Source organism: Mirounga angustirostris, unplaced genomic scaffold (genome assembly GCF_029215605.1).
Source record: "Mirounga angustirostris isolate CCGP_5_RB_7025 unplaced genomic scaffold, mMirAng1.0.hap1 SCAF_4, whole genome shotgun sequence".
Taxonomy (NCBI): domain Eukaryota; kingdom Metazoa; phylum Chordata; class Mammalia; order Carnivora; family Phocidae; genus Mirounga; species Mirounga angustirostris.
Genome location: NW_026991712.1, coordinates 3,744,309 through 3,763,151, shown reverse-complemented (window position 1 = coordinate 3,763,151; position 18,843 = coordinate 3,744,309). Strand labels below are relative to the sequence as shown.

The 18,843-nt window shown below is 48.4% G+C and overlaps 1 protein-coding gene across 4 annotated transcripts in view; it reads right to left on the bottom strand.

Moving 5' to 3' along the window:
• TRAPPC9 (trafficking protein particle complex subunit 9) overlaps positions 1 to 18,843 on the bottom strand; it is a 550,504-nt gene that overhangs the window by 182,432 nt on the left and 349,229 nt on the right. For 3 of the 4 annotated variants that reach the window (XM_054512434.2, XM_064587833.1, XM_054512431.1), the window contains one exon: positions 9,539 to 9,649. In XM_054512434.2, coding sequence (XP_054368409.1) covers positions 9,539 to 9,649 — 111 coding nt within the window. The remainder of the gene's footprint in view (positions 1 to 9,538; positions 9,650 to 18,843) is intronic. The other variant, XM_064587832.1, reaches the window with a different exon arrangement.

Genomic DNA, 18,843 nt, shown 5'->3' with positions numbered 1-18,843 from the left:
GGGCACGTGGCAAAACCCCACTCCCTCTGCGGAGACCAATTAGAAAAAGGCATGCTTTCCTCTCAGACCCCCCAGGCCAGGGACAACATATGCAAGGTACAACCGTACCGTCACAGACCACGGCCCCTTATGACTCAACTCAAAGCAACTGATCAAGGCATTTTCTACCCTGACCTCAGCATCTGAGGCTTCATCCTGGAGCCACATAGAGAACGAAAACCTCAGAACGCCCCCAAGAGCAGAGCCTCTAGGAATGACCCACTCCCAACCAAACATCACCTGAGCACCTACCAACTGCTGGACACTGGGCCAAGTAGGGGGGATATTCGAGAACAACCGAGATACAAACTGCTCTCAAATAATTCACTGTCTGGCCCCGTGGTTCCTGCACTTGGCCGCATGTTAGAGTCACAAATCCTGGTGTCCTGGCGGCACCCAACCAATCAGACCAAGACATGGGGTTAGGTGGGGAGAGGACAGGCATCGCTCTTTTTCAAAGGTCCCTGTAATTCCAATAGCAGCACAGCTTGGAGCCCTCTAGTCTGGCAGGAATGAGAATGTGCAGTAGAAAATAAACACCAACTGAGAATCCATGGATATGCAGAAGAGCAAGACAACTATAGCCAGGAGATCAGGGGGCACAAGGCATGCTGGGCGAGTCCTGCAGGCATCCACTCTGCAAGCCACATCTCTGCTCTCCCAGCCTCGTAGGGGTGGAAGGAGGATGTGGGACACGGGAGAAGGAGGGACATGTTCCCTCTATGGCTGCCAGTCTGTACTTGAGGGATGTCCTTCCACCCCGGGTTCCAACCGATGCAGCCCAGCAACACGCTTCTCCCCTCTGAGACCCCCGACCTCGGGCATAACCTTAGAGTGCTGGGTATCAGCTCCACGCCCACAGTCCCCAGCTTCTAATGATCCCGACCCCCTGCGTGGGACCCCAGCCCCAGGGACGGTGATGCTTCCTGCAGCTGCTACACCAGAGCCTCCCTGGTGCACTCCACACTCACAGTCACCTAGTTGCAACCTCACGCCTCCGCAACAATTCTTTACATTGAATCCTCTCTGTGGCTTCTGACTCCTGACACGTGAGACCTTTCTCGGCCTCCACTTCAGACGCCACTGAGGAGCCAGGGAAATGAGGTTCCAAAGAACAACTAATTACTTGAGCAAAACTCTGGGACAGTCATCTCCCCAAAAAGGAAACACAACCCCTCAAACGCATGCCCTTCACCCAGGCTGAGATGTGCTCCAGCCAAGGTGGCGAGGCTGGTGGGAACCGTTCCCAAGGTGTGACAAAGGCACTAAAGAGTAACTACTTGCCACCTGGGGAGTCCACTGTGGGTCGCGGATGGCATGGCGCTGCGTACTCGACGTGCCTTAACATTAGTATTTGTAACAACTGTAACAGGCATTACTGTCTCCATTTTAAAGAAAAGTGTTTGGATCTAAAACCATAAAAACCCTAGAAAAGAACACAATCAGCAACCTCGTTGACCTCGGCTGTAGCAACTTCTTCCTAGACACGTCTCCAAAGGCAAGTGAAACAAAAGCAAAAATAAACTATTGGGACTTCATCAAAATAAAAAGCTTCTGCACAGCAAAAGGAAACAATCAACAAAATTAAAAGTCAGCCCACGGAATGGGAGAGGATATTTGCAAATGGCATATCTGATAAAGGGTTGGTATCCAAAACCTATTTAGAACGTATAGAACATCCAAAAAATGAATAATCTAATTTAAAAATGGATTTTTTGAACAGACATTTCTCCAAAGAAGATATCCAGATTGCTAACAGACCCATGAAAAGATACTCAACATCACTCGGCATCAGGGAAATACAAATCAAAACCACAATGAGGTACCACCTCAAATGGGTCAGAATGGCTAAAATCAACAACATAAGAAACAGTAGGTGTTGGTGAGGATGTGAACAAAGGTGCACCCTCTTACACTGTTGGTGGGAATGCAAGCTGGTGCAGCCACTCTGGAAAACAGTATAGAGGTTCCTCAAAAAGTTAAAATTAGAACTACCCTATGACCCAGCAGTTGCACTACCAGGTACTTACCCAAAGAATACAAAAATACTAATTCAAAGGGATATATGCACCCCTGATGTTCATAGCAGCAGCATCTACAGTAGCCAAATTATGGAAGCAGCCTGTGTCCATCGATTGATGAATGGATAAAAATGTGGTATATATATATGGTGTGTGTGTGTATAATGCAACATTATTCAGCTATAAAGAAGAATGAAATCTTCTCATCTCATCAACATGGATGGAGCTAGAAGGTATTATGCTAAATGAAATAAGCTAGTCAGAAAGACAAATACTATATGATTTCACTCATATGTGGCTTTAAGAAAAAAAAACAAATGAGCAAAGGGAAGAGAGAGAGAAAAATCAGGGAAAAGACTCTTATTTATACAGAACAAACTGATGGTTACCAGAAGGGAGGTAGGTGGGGGATGGCAGAAGCAGGTGATGGGGATGAAGGAGGGCACTTGTCATGACCACCGCACCAGGGTGATATATGGAAATGTTGAATCATTGTATTATACACCTGAAGCTAATATTACATTGTATGTTAACTACACTGGAATTTAAATACAAGTGACAAAAGTAAAATAAAATAAAGAAAAGCACTTAGAAGTTCACCAACGCCAAACCACTCGCCCAGAACCACTGAGCCAGCCGGTGGCTGGGCCTGGATACGGGCTGGGGGTGGCCCCAGGTCTGTGCCCATTCTGTCTCGGTCCACGGGACAGAGCAGCTCCAGACCGCCTACAGCCGGGTCAGGGGCACGTGTGAGGACCGGCCACCTCCTGCACAGGAGGGAAGACTCTGGTCAGGAACACAGAACAAAAGCCCACAAGATGCCCCACGTCTGAGGGTTCTGAGGATGAGATAGCTGCATGGGGTATGGATCCAATCCAGTCATCTTTTCCTTTTCTCACAGAAAGGATTTCTCCACCATCTGAGTCAGCAAATGGCTACATGATCCAAGGTGCTGACTCCGCGACCCCACTGCTCCTCCAGGCTGGACTCCAGTGTTTCTCCTTGCTGCCCACCAATCGTCAGGGGCTCCTACCGATTCAAGAGCCGTCCGTGTGTCCATTAGGAAACTTGAAAACTGCTCCCTACAAGGGAGGCAGAGTGGGGTGATAGAGGCTGCTCTGGACTGGGGATTGAACACCCCGGTTCCACCATCCCTGCCTAGGACCTGTGAAACAGACCTGAGCTTCAGTTTCCCCATCAGTCAGCTGAAAGGACGAGAACATGTCAAGATGCTTTCTCCCTGCTTCTGGAAGCCGCTTCTAAAGGACTCTCCCATATTCCTTCCAGATTGAAAAAGAAAATCCCCAAAGCCCTCTGACTCAGAATGACGGCAGGAGGGACCGCCCAGGTCAAGGGCACAGGCCCATCAGGTGCCAGGGGCAGGCTGTGCCACCCTGGATGGAGGATGGGCAGCAAGTATAAATATGGTGGAGGAACGCCCAGCACGAGCACAGGGCTGCACACATGAGGTGCTCCCTGGATGCCTCACGAGGTTCTTCAGAGCCCGTGAAGGAGCTCAACAAGACAAATGAGGTTACGGGCGGCTGAGGGGGGGACCAGGTGTGTGAGTTTGGGCTGTTCGAGACGTGGGGACGCAGGAAGCTGCAGTGCAATGGGAACTAAGTCTGCACGGAGATCACCGTCACCCACTTCTGGGGCCAGGCGCTCAGTGGCCACAGGCACCCAGGCCGGTCCTCGCCATGCCATCGCCGTCCCTGCCTCCATGTGCCCGTGAAGACATTGGTGAGATCACAGCCAAAAGCACTGGGGGAGGAGGGGACCCTGGCAGGCTCCTCGCTGGTCACCCCTCTGAGCCTGTTTCCTCATCTGCTAAGAAGGGATGACGATCAGGGAGGGTGGGCCGCGGGCTGCAGCCCCGCCACAGATTAGCGGAGATGGGAGGCCCCGGAGGGGCCCCCGCCCAGCCCGCTCTGCCACAGGGTCAGCATCAAGGCCAAGTTCCAGAGCCACGGAGGGGCAGCTGCCCTCTGGGCATGAAGGCCACGCTCAGGTGAGTGCCACGAGGCAGCTCTGCTCCCGGCCAACCAGCCATCAACCTCCCCGGGGAGTGGGCGCTTGGACCCGTTGCTCCCGGGCCCGCTGCGTGGGCAGTGCATCCATGTGATGGAGGGAACAAAACGGGGTGGCTTTAGGCACAGAATAACATCTATCACCAAAGGTTAAAAAGATGCATACGTAAATGAGGGTGGTCCTGAAATTTAATTTTAATGGTTTGACAATTAAGCAAAAAAAACACAATAATTATCATCTTAATTTACCAGTAAATCTGCCACTGGCAACACTGTATTTTCTTACGGAAGTTGATGCTGTTTCACTCAGAAAAGCTTTCTACGGTTTCTGGCCATCTTTTGAAATTAGACTCCCAGCCTCAAGAGCTGCACACAGCTCCCGGAGACAGGCCCAGTGGTTGACGGGCAGCCCTGGGTTCCAGTGGCAACCCCTGCGTGACCCTGGGCAAGCTCTGACCTCTCTCACTCAGAGGCAAAGCGGGCACAGTGCTCACACCTGAACTTCGGCCGTGAGGCGTAAAGATGCTATGGACCGCCAAGTGGTATGTGCAGCACGCTACCCTCAGAGGGAAACGATGTTGCCACACCCAGCTGAGGCTGGCGGACGACAGTTTGAACGTGGCGACGGGTGGTGGGGAGCCCCTGGAAACGTCACCACTATAGGCCAGCATCCCGAATCACGTTTGGCAAAAGGGAACTTAACTCGTGGTCCCTAATTACAGAATGGAGGCACCAGCCACGCCACAGACCCTCCGGAGGGAGAGATGAGTCACTCGTTCCCAGAGGACCTTCTAAGGAAGACATCAGGAAGGTGAGACAGTACTTTCTACATCCGTTTGCTGAAAGGCTGTCGTTTAAGTTGTAAGATTAGAAAGAGATCTCTAAGAAACATGGTAACGAGAGTGGTATTTCTGAGCTAAAAACACGAGCATTCCATCGAGAACCCTCTCCCACCACTCCTGAGAGCACGCTGTCCCTGCACCTTGTACACCAGCCCCAGCTCACTCCTACTCAGTGTCCTGCTCGACATCAGCACCCCTTCCTCCAGGAAGCCTTCCCAGCCACCCCTCAACCGTTTGTGCCGGGTTTCTTCCTGCGTGCTTTCCATGCCCCTCACTGTGCATGCCAGCTCTATGTTTGTGCACCTTTACTCCACACCAACACAGAAGTGCCGCCTTCGCTCACTGGCTCACCTCCTGGCGGGGGCCTGGCACCAGCCCAACGCTCAGGGAACGTGTGGAATGAATTCATAAACACTTTGGATGCCAAGAACCCAGCACGCTTCTCCGTCTACCCTTCTTCTGCCGGCCTTCACACTTGACAGTGGACTTCACAGTGCCGGTCACAACTTACTGAAGGCTGCACAGAGTGCAAGGGGGGAGGAATGGAACCAGTGCTTAACCTTCAGTCACCACTGCAAGCAGAGCCAGGGAGTCAGGCAGATGCAGAGCCCACCAAGTGGGCTGATCTTATACTCAGTTTGCTTAGCCATAAAATGCAGACAAAACCTCCCACAAAAGTACCATGAGGACTCAAGTGCCTTCACTTCCAAACACACAGGCTCAGTAACTCTGCCTTCCACTGCTTCTTCTCCTGGGAAGCACGCTGCTCCTTCATGCTCCTGAGGACACATGCTCCTCTCCTGGGTGAGATGAGGTCACCCCTTTCTACCGGGAGGGGAGGAGCAGTGCAGGCACCCTAACAACCTAAGAGGACTTGAGTTGGTCCCTCTCCTGGAGTACAGGCCAACCTTGAAAGGAAGTCAAATGCCTCTTGATCCAGGGCTGCCTGGGTTCTGGGAAGAGCAGGAGCAAAGCCTCACGAGTCCCAGGACCGTGGCCTTTCATCACAGAGCAGGCTGCAGGCTGTGCCATCTCCAGCAGCAAGTGCTCCGTCCACCCACTTCGCAGGCAGCAGTGGGAACAGCTCACGCAGGTGGACGGATAAACGAGTCACCGAGGGGCAGAGCCCGACCCTCTTCGGAGCGGCCACGCCTGGCCACCGAGAAGGCTCCTTCAGGAGTGGGCACAGCCTGAGGTACGCTGGGGACGGCTCCTCATGGGGGAAGGCAAGAGGCAGGAGACTGGTTGAGCTGAGGACTCCGGGAAAGGACAAGGCACTGAGGAGACAGCCTGGGTCCACAGGGACAGCACCCGTGGCCGAGGTCTGCCAGGCGCTTTCCAGTGCTGCCAGGTAAGGTTCAGCCACCTCTGCTTCCTCCGGCAGAACGATCTGTGAGCACTGGGACGCCCTCCCCAGAGGTAGAGCACGCGTCTGACCTGATCCAGGCAAGGCCAGAGACGTCTGCACAGAGGAAGGGAAGTACCTCCCTGCGGCCCCACAAACACTAGGCTCCCCGGCACTCACCACCGGTTAGCGGGGACAGCAGGACCAGAGCCAGAGATGACTTCTGACCTCTGGTTTACCAGTCCCCCCGCAGGCCAGCAAGATGTCCCGTCACCTCGTCACGCCTAGCTCCTGTGCTGGGGAGGGGGGTCCCCTGTTCACACGGGCCCTGCCAGAGCACCGCAGAACAAGTCCTCCAAGTATCAACACTTACTGGGTGAATACTTCATGAATGAATAAAGAATGTGTGAGCTGGGAGCATAGAGAAATGTGAATTTAAGAAAAAAGGTCAATAATGAGGCTGCCTGAAGCCCAAGACTAATTTGAGATTATTTGTGAGATTGCCAACATCATTCAGCCTTCCACCGATGAGAACGATCCAGCTGAGAACAAGTTTAACGATTTAGAATTTGTAACAACCGGTTTCATGTCAGTGTCATAAGACGACCAGATTTACGTCCTCTGGGATCTCAGACCACATCAAAACATCTGGACAAAGACAGGTGGAGAGCAGTACAGGGCCCAGGCAGCTGTGGGTGGTGGAGACCCCAGGGGCTGCACGCACGCCCTACAAAGGAGCCAGTCCTACGCCAGGCGCCAGACCCTGGGCTTGGCCTCCGAGGCCCATGTGCAGGAGCACAGGAGCCCCCACACGGCAAGTCCTCTGCAGGGGCCTAGACAGCGAGATCTCCAGGGGGCAATGCCCCCAAGTCACCGGGCCTCAAGCTGCCGGCTATCAGCCCCAGCGGTCCTGTACTAGGGGCCACAGGGCCTGACCCCGCATTCACAGGCATCATTAACAATAAGTGCATTAAATGGCAACACTCTGAAGCAACCTCAGAGTGGATTAGCGACGGAAATGGATAAAGTGGTGTATTCATGCAACAAAATATAAATAGCAGTCGAAAGGAGAGAACTAGATTTATATTTATCTCCAAAGCATAATGCTGATTTAAAGTTATAAAAAGACATATTTTAAAAAAGACATACGTGATATAGAACTGCTTGTCATAAAAAGCTCTGAAAATAATGTTTGGTTGTAGATATAAATACAATAAAAGTAGCAAAACATGGTATGAATGAGTCCATTGCCTCCAGGACCGCAATCCCCCCGAGGAGGGAGGAGAGCGGGAGGAAGATGGCGAGACAGGAAGGAGGGCTGAGCTATTCTTCCACTTATTTTTTCCAACATCGTTTTTTCCCAACGCTTTCTTACAAAAAATGTCAAAGACAATGTTGAAAGAATTCTTCCGTGAACACCCGCTATGCCCCTTGCAAGAGTCCGCACCATTAACACTATACCCTATGTGCCTCATCATCAGTCTCTCCGCTTTCCAGCCCTCGTCCGTCACTCATCTTAGTTTTCAGCATTCCAGAGACCACTGCCGAGAGCATGCAGTCCTCCCGAAGCCTCCAGTGCTGTAGCTGCACTTAGAGCTCGACATTTGTGCAGTTTTCCTTTGCATGTAAAACCAACTTACAACAAAATGCACAGATCAAGTGCACATGTGCTGAATTTTAGCAAATGCAAACACAACGTGCAGCCCACACGCACATATGAGGTTGTACCCCAAGACCTTACCTGGAAAACCCCCATGCCACTTCCTGTTCAAACCCCACCCCAAGCTCTCCAGAGGCAAGCAATGCTCTGCTTTTTCCACAGTAGACTAGTTTGCTCCTCTGGGACTTCAGGTGAATGGAGTCCCACGGTACCTGCTTTTCCCAAGGAGGCTCCCTTCACTCAGGGTTCCGTTCCTGGAAGTCACCCTACTGATGTATTAGGAATGCGCTAGGTTTGGGTGCTGAGCATCGTTACATTTGCAGGAAAAATGCCACCCTGTGTTTATCCGCTCTCCCGTAATGGACATCTGGGCTCTATTTTTTGGCTATGAGCATTCTTGTGTAGGTCTTCTTGTGAACAAACACTTAAACTTTTTCTGAATAAATTACCGGAGTTGGAACTGCTGGGCACCAAGTAGGTGTATGTTTAGTTTTGTAAGAAACCGCAGACCCTCTTCAAAGCAGCCACACGTGTTCACATTCCCGCCGAGGCGCGTGAGTTCCGGCTACTGGACCTTCACACCCACACTCGAAACTGGAGGGTCTCTTACTTCAATCGTTCTGGTGAGTGTGGAGTGAATATACATTTCCCCCACTGACTCTGTTAATGTTAGCTATTTTTTAACATTTTATTTCCTTAAAATAAGAGAAAGACACAGACAATACAGAGAAGGGAAGGAGGGAGAAAGACAGACAGGAAGAGACGCAGAGAGATCCGGGGCAAACAAACGCGAACAAAGGGCTTACGTCTGGGATGCGTATGCCTGGTTTCTAAAGTGTTTTCTCCACGTGGGGAGTGTTTTGCAATTAAAAATAAAAATTGTATTCCACCTCCATCTTATCCCAGTGATAATTCCGTCTCTACAGGCATGCCCCCAACATCCAGGCTGGGCTGGGAGACACAGCGGTGGATCTGGGGAGAGACCAGGCAGACAGGGTGTGCCTGGGGAAGGGGTCCCCCGACCAGAAGAGCTTCTTCCCAAAGTCAGGGAACTCTACCCGCCTCGGGACACACCCACGTGGCCTGGCCTCACTCCTGGTCAGCCCTCACTTCCAACTCAGCTCCTGCGAGGCCTGGCCCACGGCTGACTCTGTGCCAGGGCCTGGCAGAGCCACCAGAAATTTCTGCCCTCTGGGGAATGGGCTTGGGTGGCGCTGCCCCTCTCCCAGAGGTCTGAGCCGTGCCTGCCTGTTCGTGGAATTCCTCCGAGGACTTCCTACTGATATTGACAGAGTTTCCACAATCAAAGCCAACACTTCCCAGGTAACAGCTTGAAGAACTGAAAAGTGAAGTCTTGCCCAGGTGCCTCAGGGTCCTGAGACGGGGGGCCTGGAGGCCAGCGCCCCGCTTCCTTAGACGGATGCCACTCGGCTTCACCCTGACTTCACACTTGCCTCCAAGTTGAAGCTACTGCAGAATCTTTCACGGAACCTGAACCATGACCGGGGTTCCTGTGAGGGGGAGCCAAGCCTGCCTTCCCCCTGGGGTCTCGGAGGGAGGCTTATCCCGGCGCCCCCCAGGCGGGAGGTGGGGACACTCACCGCTGGTACTCGCCGGCGTGCAGGATGAGCTCCTCGTTGCCGCGGGCGCGGATGGTCAGCTCGTGCTCCGTGGAATTGAAGACATCCAGGAGTAGGTGGCACTGCCGGCTGCTGCAGAGAGGACAAGAGAAAGCTGAGGGTCTTCTGGAAGCCAAACAGAGCAACTTAGACGTTTTCTCTTCCCAAAAGACCTCCCACTGCTTGAGGACGTCAGAGGTGCAATTTATCACAATGGCACGTTCCCCAGACATAAGGATCACACACGCTCACTCTGAGCTAACTGAACTCTGCAAAATGGGTTTGGGCAGCAGATCCGCCCTGGTCCTGGGGACACATGCGTCGAGCCCGGCGTGCCCCTGACAAACCAAGTGGCCCTGGGAAGGTAACCAATTGTTGGCATCACGATGTACTGGCAGTTCTCCAAGCCTCGTGTATGTGAGGACTAGAAACCTGACCCGGAAGTAAGACCACCGGGGGGGAAAGCACGCGGCACACGGTGCCGATCAACAAACGCTGCGTCCGAGTCATGACCCCAGCAGCAGATGCCTGCTGCCTTCTGCAGGTATGGAGCAAGGTGCTGGGTAACCCAGGTGTGTGTGCGCACCTGCTGTGAGCCTTACACGGACTACACCTTCCTTCTCTTAAGACCTGTGAAGATATTGCAGGTTTACTCACTCCCACCCTCCTGAAACCTCCACTCCATCACACATCTCTGGTCCAGAAGGTAAACACTAACATACTCAAGCTCCCAGGGCCCCCTGCCACAGGGAGGTCCCCAAAACAAAGTTCCAGCCAATAAAGATAGGCTTCTGGAGGCTTTTTATCCCAAGAAGACCTGTCCCTGAGAGAAGAAGGCATTCACCTCTCAGGCTCCTTATTCCCTCCCCGCCCACCCTGCCCCAAGACGAACAGGATGCCGAGCAGCTCAGCACCCATCTGGAGGTACGGAGGCTATGGTTCTGAGTAGGGCCAGGAGGGGTCTGGGACGCCGTTGACGTCTTCGGTAGCTGAAGTGGCCCCTCAGAGCCTCTGGCCCTCCGGACTCATCAACTACACGTGCAGAACAAACCCCAACCACACACGCATCGTCCGTGCTAGTCCCCATTTGGTAGACTCCCGTTACAGTTGGAAGGTTGCCTAAAGCTCAGCCAGTGTCTTAAATATCATGTACCCCAGCGGGCACAAGGCAAGCAATCAGTAAGTGTGTCCTGATCTGGATGGGACAGCCCTACCCATGAACAGAGCAGACGCAGAAGTCAGCAACGGACGCAGAAGCCATTCTGGAGTGGGGCGAGTACTTTCTCACAGGGAAAAGAAAGACTCAGAAAAGGATCTGTGCACTGGGTCTCCTTCAGCTTACTGTGTCTTCAGAACATGACCCTCCCAAGGGCATCTCAATTCTCAAATTTACTTCTCAAGGCTTTGCCGGTAGCAAAGGAAGGGAGGAGGGCAAACAGCCCCGTGTGCTGGGGTTGCTGGCTCTTCATTTCATCTCGACGCCCTCGAGGCTGTCCTCCCCAGACCTGCGCACAGGTAAGGAAAGTGATGCTCAGCACATGGCCACAGCACCAGTAAGGTGACCGACACCGCAGACTCGGAACTCAAAATCCTGTGCTTTTCATGTAGATGGAAACAAATGTTCCAAACCTTGTGGTCTGCTCTTTCCAGGGAAGAGAACTGAGGTGGAGAAGCGGGCAGTGCCCTGGCAGAGCACACGCCCATCATCACCATCAGAGGCCACAGGGCATCTGTAAACGCCGACTGTTCAAGACGTGAACACATAACCCATGTGCAGGGGAGGAAGGTAGGGCAGCAGCTCTCTCGTTTCTGCTGCTCACTGCTGTGAGGTGTTGCGTCACATGTCCTCAGAAAAGCAGGCTCACGCTGGTTGATTCTAGGTTCTTTGGGTGGGTGTGTTTCCCCCAGAGGTTCAGCACTTGGAAAATATTCATTAGCTCTGACAGCTGCGTACAAGAGGCCTCTTCACTCGGCTCACAGAAAAATGAGCTTTCAAGAATGAAGATCTATTCTGCCTTTGTCATAACTTCATGAAATCTTTAATCACAGCAAAATCTTTCATCAGGAATGGGAATTCGTAAAACATTTATCAGAGGAGGAAAATTGAAGTGATTTTTAAAAGCAGGGAAGAAAAGACTCAAATATATGTTGTTTTCGCTCACAGAATGTAGCAGCTAGAAAACTACACAGGAATGAGCAACAGAACATCACACTTTTTTTGTCCTCTATTTCTTCTGACTCACTGAGTGTGGGGGCCTCCTGATCCAGTGTTTCTGTTCCTCCTAATTGTTGGCATCACGATGTACTGGCAGATCTCTGCTTTCTATCCATCGCTCATAAATTAATTCCCTTTCCTAAACTCCAAAGGAGCATTTTGTACCCACCATAATGTCTTTTACTCTGTGTATCTTTCTGCATCACTTTGGATGATCTTCGTAAGTTTTATACTCCATCTGAGCTTACAGTTACTTTTAATTCTAGCTTACTTTGTTTTGTTTTGTCTTTTTTCTGGTTCCATCCTTCTGAAGTATAGGGAAACCCAGGAAAGCTTCCTGGAAGAACTACATTGGAGCAAGTCTTAGAAGGACAGGCCCACCTGCCTGGGAAGGGGACGATGATGTCCAGGCAAAGAGAGCGGTGCCTGTGAACCCACCTCAATCGAGTATGTGTGCACTGCCTCCTCTGTTGAGAACCAGGAGCTGTGTTAGTTTCTCTAACAAACACAACATCTCCTGAGCACCTGCTATGTGCCAGGTACCGTTCCAGACTCTGGGAATGTGGAGGGGAACAAGAAAAATGGATCATCACTTTCATGGAAATCACACTCTTGTGATGAGAGAAGCCTGGGAAAGATGAGGTGACTTTACAAAATAAAATGTTTAGTCACTTTGTAAAGTGAGGCAAAATACATTCTAAAGGTTGTTAAATAGCAGGTAAAGAAACATCCATACAGCCAATAACTTTTTTTTTAAAAGATTTTATTTATTTATTTGACAGAGAGAGAGAGAGAGAGCAAGAGAGGGAACTCAAGCAGGGGGAGTGGGAGAGGGAGAAGCAGGCTTCCCGCCGAGCAGGGAGCCCGATGTGGGGCTCAATCCCAGGACCCTGGGATCATGACCTGAGCCGAAGGCAGGCGCTTAACAACTGAGCCACCCAGGCGCCCCCAGCCAATAACATTCTTATGTATCAACTAAAAGCAGTTATAAAAGAATTTTTCAAGAAAATATATTTATAATAAGAATGGATTTAGGAATAAATCTTTTTAAAAATGTTTGCAGAATGTTTATGGAGAATAGTTTTAAAGTTTTTGGTAATGGTATGAAAGACAATGAATAAACACAGAAATGTATTATGCTCAAGGATGGGAAGACAATATGTTTAAATAAGTCACCTCTTTTGAAATGTCTATAAATTCAATGAAACTCAATACAAAATCCCAACAGTTTCAGTCAAAAAGTTGACACACTGATTCTAAAATTTATATGTAAGACCAAAGGGCCAAGAACATACAGAACAATGGTCAGGAAGATGTTTGGAAAGGACTTGGCCAACCAGATATCAAGAGCTGTTATAAAACTGTAGTAATGAAGGCACTGCTGGGGGCAAGGATATATAAATACATGGAAAAAAACAGCCTAAAACAGATCCATGAATATAAGGCAACTAGATATATGACTGAAGTACCAGTACTGGTTAATGAGAAGATTCAATAAATAGTGCTGGTACATATGATTAGGCAGACACACAGAGAAATGATATCCCTACCTCACACCAAAACAAAAATAAATTTCAAATAGATTGAATAACTAAATGTTAAACAAAATAAATTTCAAATAGAGCATATAACTAAATGTCTAAATCCTTTAGAAGAAAATATAGGTAAATCGAAATCCAAACATATCAAGAATTACATTAAATGTAAATGGCCTAAACATTATAATTAATAGAGACCGTCAGAAAAGACTAAGAAAACAAGATTGAACCATAGGTTACCTAGAATAAATCCACTTTAAATATAATGATATAGATAGGCTAAAAGTACAAGAATGGAAAAAATATGCCAAACAAACTAATTATAAAAAAAACCCAAAACCCTGGAGTATTATATTAGTATTAGATACTTCAGGGTATACTTTCAGAGCAAGGAAAATAAGCAGAGATAAAGAGGTAAGTCATATAATGATAAAAGCATTAATTCACCAAGAATACATAATAATTCTTAACATAAATCCACCTAGCTACAGAAGCTTCAAAAATACATGAAGAAAAAACTGAGAGAACTGAAAGGAGAAATGCACACAATCACAGAGTTGAAGACTTCACTCCTCTCTTAGCAATTTGACATAGCAAGTAGACACAAAGCAGCAAGGATATAGAAGAAACAACCCCATCAACCACCTGGATCTGACTGACACTGAGAGAACATTCCATCCAACAGCAACAGAACACACATACTTCTCAAGCATTCAGCAACATTCACCAGGAGATAGACCATATTCTAGGCCATGAAAAAAAATTCCTAATGAAAACTATGTTCACAAAAGCACTATACAAAGGTATTTATAGCAGCTCTATTCATAATCACAAAAAGCTAGGAGCAATCCAAAATGTCCTTGAGCTAGTGAGAGAATTCACAAACTAGGGTATACCTATACAGTGGAAATCTCCTCAGCAATAAAAAAAAATCAAACTATTGATATATTCAACAACATGGGATAGATCTCAAAATCAATGAGGTCAGTGAAAAACCTCACTTTCAAAAGTTTATATATAGCATGATTCCATTTATATAACATTCTGGGAAAGTCAAGACCGAGATGGAGAACAGATCAGTGGTCACCTGTTCAGGGGTGGGGCAGGGCAAGATTATAAGGGGTAGTACGAGGAACAAATTTTTGGGGGGGTGATAGAACTGTTTTTTATCCTGATTGTGGTAAATACATAAACCTGCAAATGACATAGAACTCATAAAACTGTACACCAGAAAGTCAATTTTATTGTATGTCAATTTAAATTTTTTTAATTGATGAAATTAAAAAATTAACATCATGATGAGTCTGATGAGCCTTAGTGCATAAAATCTGTTGTGAATACAAGTTTTGTAGCTTGATGGCTGTAACGTCTTAAGCAAGTCATTTAATTTCTGAGCCTGTTTCCCCAAGGGGAACAAGAATGCCTTTATCATAAAATTATGAGGAGGCTCTAATGGAAAAATAGGTGAAAGTGCCTTGTTAAACTACAAGGAGGAAAAAACTCAAGCAGAGTACTACACAGACATGAGAGGTGGTGCTTTTATCAGCTCGGTAGCTGTCAGAGGCACAGCAAAGGGAAAGCACACAACCCTGCCAACAGAGCAATCCCGCCTAATTATTCAATATTGACTCAGCTCAAAGTGAGCATGAGAAATTCCCAAGCCAAGGTCTGAGTCTATCTAAAAACCGTCATGCCTCCACCAGAAAGTAAGTGGGGCTCTTGCTCTCCTCAACCCCTCAGAATCTGGGCAATATCTCTGGGGCTGCCCAGGCTCCAAACGTTAATGCTCAGTCATCCCAAGGAGTGCAGTCAAGTGAGCAAACACAAAACCAAAACATGCAGGGATGGCCACATACACTGGTGGCCAAATTCATGTGGTCTTTTATCAAAATTCTACAAGCCTTATTTTCTCAATCTGTCTCCTTTTCAGGAAAAAAAAAAAAAAAAGTCCCCAGTTTGAGTATGGCACGAAGTATCTCTATTTCTAACTTTTCAGTTAGTAAGTTCTTAAATACTGTTTTAAAAACTTCCCTATAAGAGAAGCAATTTGGGATGGTCATAATTACAAAGACACAGAATAATAAACATCACCAAGACTGTGCAGAAACTGGAACCCTCAAATACAAATGCAAAATGATGCAGCCACTTTGCATAACAGTCTGGCAGTTCCCTAAATGATTAAATATAGAGTTACTGTATGATCCAATAATTCCACTCCTAGGTATACCCAGGAGAAATAAAAACAATGTCCACACAAAAACTTGTACATAAATATTCAAAACAGTATTATTCCTAATGGCCCCAAAATGGAATCAACCCAAATGTCCATCAACTAATGAATGGACCAACAAAATGGAGGATATCCACATAATGGAATATTATTCAGCCCTAAAAACGAAAAGCATGATGATACTTCACTGTGGGTGAACCTTGAAAACATTATGCTAAGAGAAAGAAGACAGTCACATACTGTGTAATTCCAGTTCTATAAAATATTTAGACCAGACAAATCTGCAGAGACAGAGAAGAGATTTGCAGTTGTCTGGGATGGGGGATAGGAGTCACTGGTAATGGGTACAGGGCTTCTTTTGGGAGGATGGAAAGTTCTAAATTTAGACTGTGGTGATGACTGAACAACTCTGAATCTACTAAAAACACTAAATTACAGTTTAAGTGGGGGGACTGTATGGTATGTAAAGGATGTTTCAGTAAAGGTGCTTAAATAGAAAGCAACCATTTGAGAGGCTGAGCGCCCCAAGAAACATGCTCACGGCTCGGTCACAGCACCGTTTCATCTTCCAACAGCCCAGCACCGCACCACAGCGGCTGTGAAGACCCCACCACTCAGTGTCCGTTCCATCGCCTAATCTGTACTCATAAGACCCCATGGGTAAGAGACAGGAGCAAGGAAGAGTGTGAGACAGCCTCAGGTGACTGTCACCAGGTATGTGAGCTGGGCACGTCAAGACACCTGTGCCTCACAAAGATAACGCATAATGATGAGCACGTCCAATGTGGCTTTTCATTTTCTGGGAATGATGACAAGCTGAATTCAAACAGGATTGCTTATAGAAAAGTACTTGCAAATAACTACCTGAAATCACTTCATGCGTCACCATTTGAGATTCACTTTACGATGATTAAACAAACCAGGAAAACTTTAAAAATGCAAAATGCAAGAATTCTAAACATAAGGTTGCAAAGAAACTTTGGCCAACTGTGCTTTTATAGCATCTACCTTTACTCATATGTTCAATCCCTAAATCAAACATGACGTAGGCACCTTTTTTAAAAGATTTTTTTTTATTTATTTGAGAGAGAGCACATGAGCAGGGGGAGAGAGAGAGGGAGAAGCAGACTCCCCGCCGAGCAGGAGCCCGACACCAAGCTCCATCTCAGGACCCCAAGATCATGACCGGAGCCGAAGGCAGACGCTCAACCAACTGAGCCACCCAGGCGCCCCGGGACATAGGCACTATTAACTGAAGTTTATAAATGACACTTTAAAAATATATTAGTGTATATTATCTGTTAAATAGAAAAACTTTAACTGTCTTTAGTATAAGTATAGTGTTATAAAATGAACAATATGCAACATTTAATGATATAGTCATCTATGATAAAATATGGATCACTTAAAACTATTGATTTTAATAATAGTTTACGTATCAGTAAGACATAAAAGTCCACTCAAGATACACCTGTGAGCAGAAACAGAAAACTGGGAGGAAGTCCCTGGGAGGTGGTGCACCCGGAACCAGAGAGCATGAACTACGGAGTCAGCGCCAGTCTCGATGTTATTATGTCCAGCTGCTCTGGCCCACGACAGGCTCGGTCCCACCTCCTGGCCTCTACAGGTCTATAGCATGTTAGTAGCTGGAAAGACGATGGAAGGTGTGCTCATCATTTCAGAGGACGCAAGCCAACAGCTGTTGGGGGGAGGGGTGGATGAAGCTCCCTCTAACCTGACGTGCTAACTACTGATGGCCATGGCCCCTGGAGGCACGGGGGCTGTGTGTGGTGGGCAACACCAGCCAGACAGGTTCTTCAAGAAGCAAGGCAGTCCTCCTCACGGCCCCCGGGCACTCCGCACAGCACTCCGCACAGCCCGGCCTTGGGGACTCCCAGGGAGGTGACGCAGAGGCAGTGGCGGGCTGCCCTGTCTCATGGCCCGCACACATGGGTTCACTGGCTAGACCACCCCTCTGCGTCTCCCACGAGGCAACAAGGCGAGTGCCCCACCCTGGGCTTGACCATCCTCCTGGAGGATCTGAGATGGGAAGCAACCACCAAGAGCAGTGTCTGAACGATGCGAGCCCCCCGGAGGGAGGAGGGCCACCCCTGCTGCAGACGTAGCAGGGCTCTCCTGGGCACGGACACCAGAGTGAAGCCCAGGACGCACACTCTCTAGAAGGCCTTTATTTGGGAACCAGTCCTCTCATGGCCTACTACATCTCATTGACATTAAATACCTTGCTATTACCTGTAAGTTGAAAAAAAACTGCCAAGTTCATTAAATATTACAAAGGAGTCTTAATTTGGCACTTAAAGTAATTCTTTTCAATATTTATTTTCTACATTTCCCAACTGCAGACCTATTTTATATCCTACTGGGGAAGATGGGATGTGGGCTGCACAGGATCACCCTGTACATTTTTTGCAACTTCCTGTGAATCTATAACTATTTCAAAATAAATTGAAAAAACACTGACATGGGGTCTGAATCAGACCAACAGAATTCCAAACATTATTTCATCTTCTGTCATCTCAGGAGAGGAGGAGGAAAGAGTCTTTTGCTCCCTAGGTGTAACTGGTAATAAAGACTCATGTGTGAAAGATGAAGCTGCTCTCTGGGGCTTGCTGGGCAGGCGGGGCCAAGCCAGGCTAAGACACACCCCCATCAGCAGCCGCTGAGATCCACACCAGCGCCCCACCATGCCTCTGGGTGTGCCCCCCTCTGGCCATTGCTTCCCATCACAGGGGATGACAGAACTGTCCTGTCCCCACGTCCCCCCAAAAAATCCTGTCGTACCTCCTGTAACCATCCTCAAAGTTCACACCACGCACTGTTCACATCCCCACTGTGATATTTATTTAACAATTCCACTGAGTACTGACTGCTTATTTTATTGGCTAGGTGCTACCAAGACAGCGGTGAGTCCAGAAGCACTCGCCTCCAGGGACCTGGCGGTAAGGTGGGGAACAGGCAGACAGACCGCTCACATATGTTGAGGGGAGGGACATCCCAAGGAAGCCCGTAGGGCCTGCTGCAGCAAGGTCGTTACGTGTTCAAGTGACCGACTCATCCCTTCATCCCTAGAATCTGGCACAGAGTTGGAACATGCACGTGCACACACAAGCAAGAAAATGCCAACCAACCCTTTGCAATGATCTACCCCCTGTCAGCACTACCTTAGTACTTGAGAGACATTTTTAAAACCTTACCACAACTCTGCAAGATCAATGTTATCTCTGTCTCAAGCTAAAGCGCTAGAAATGATTTGCTCAAGACCACAGTGCAAATAAGCAGTAGA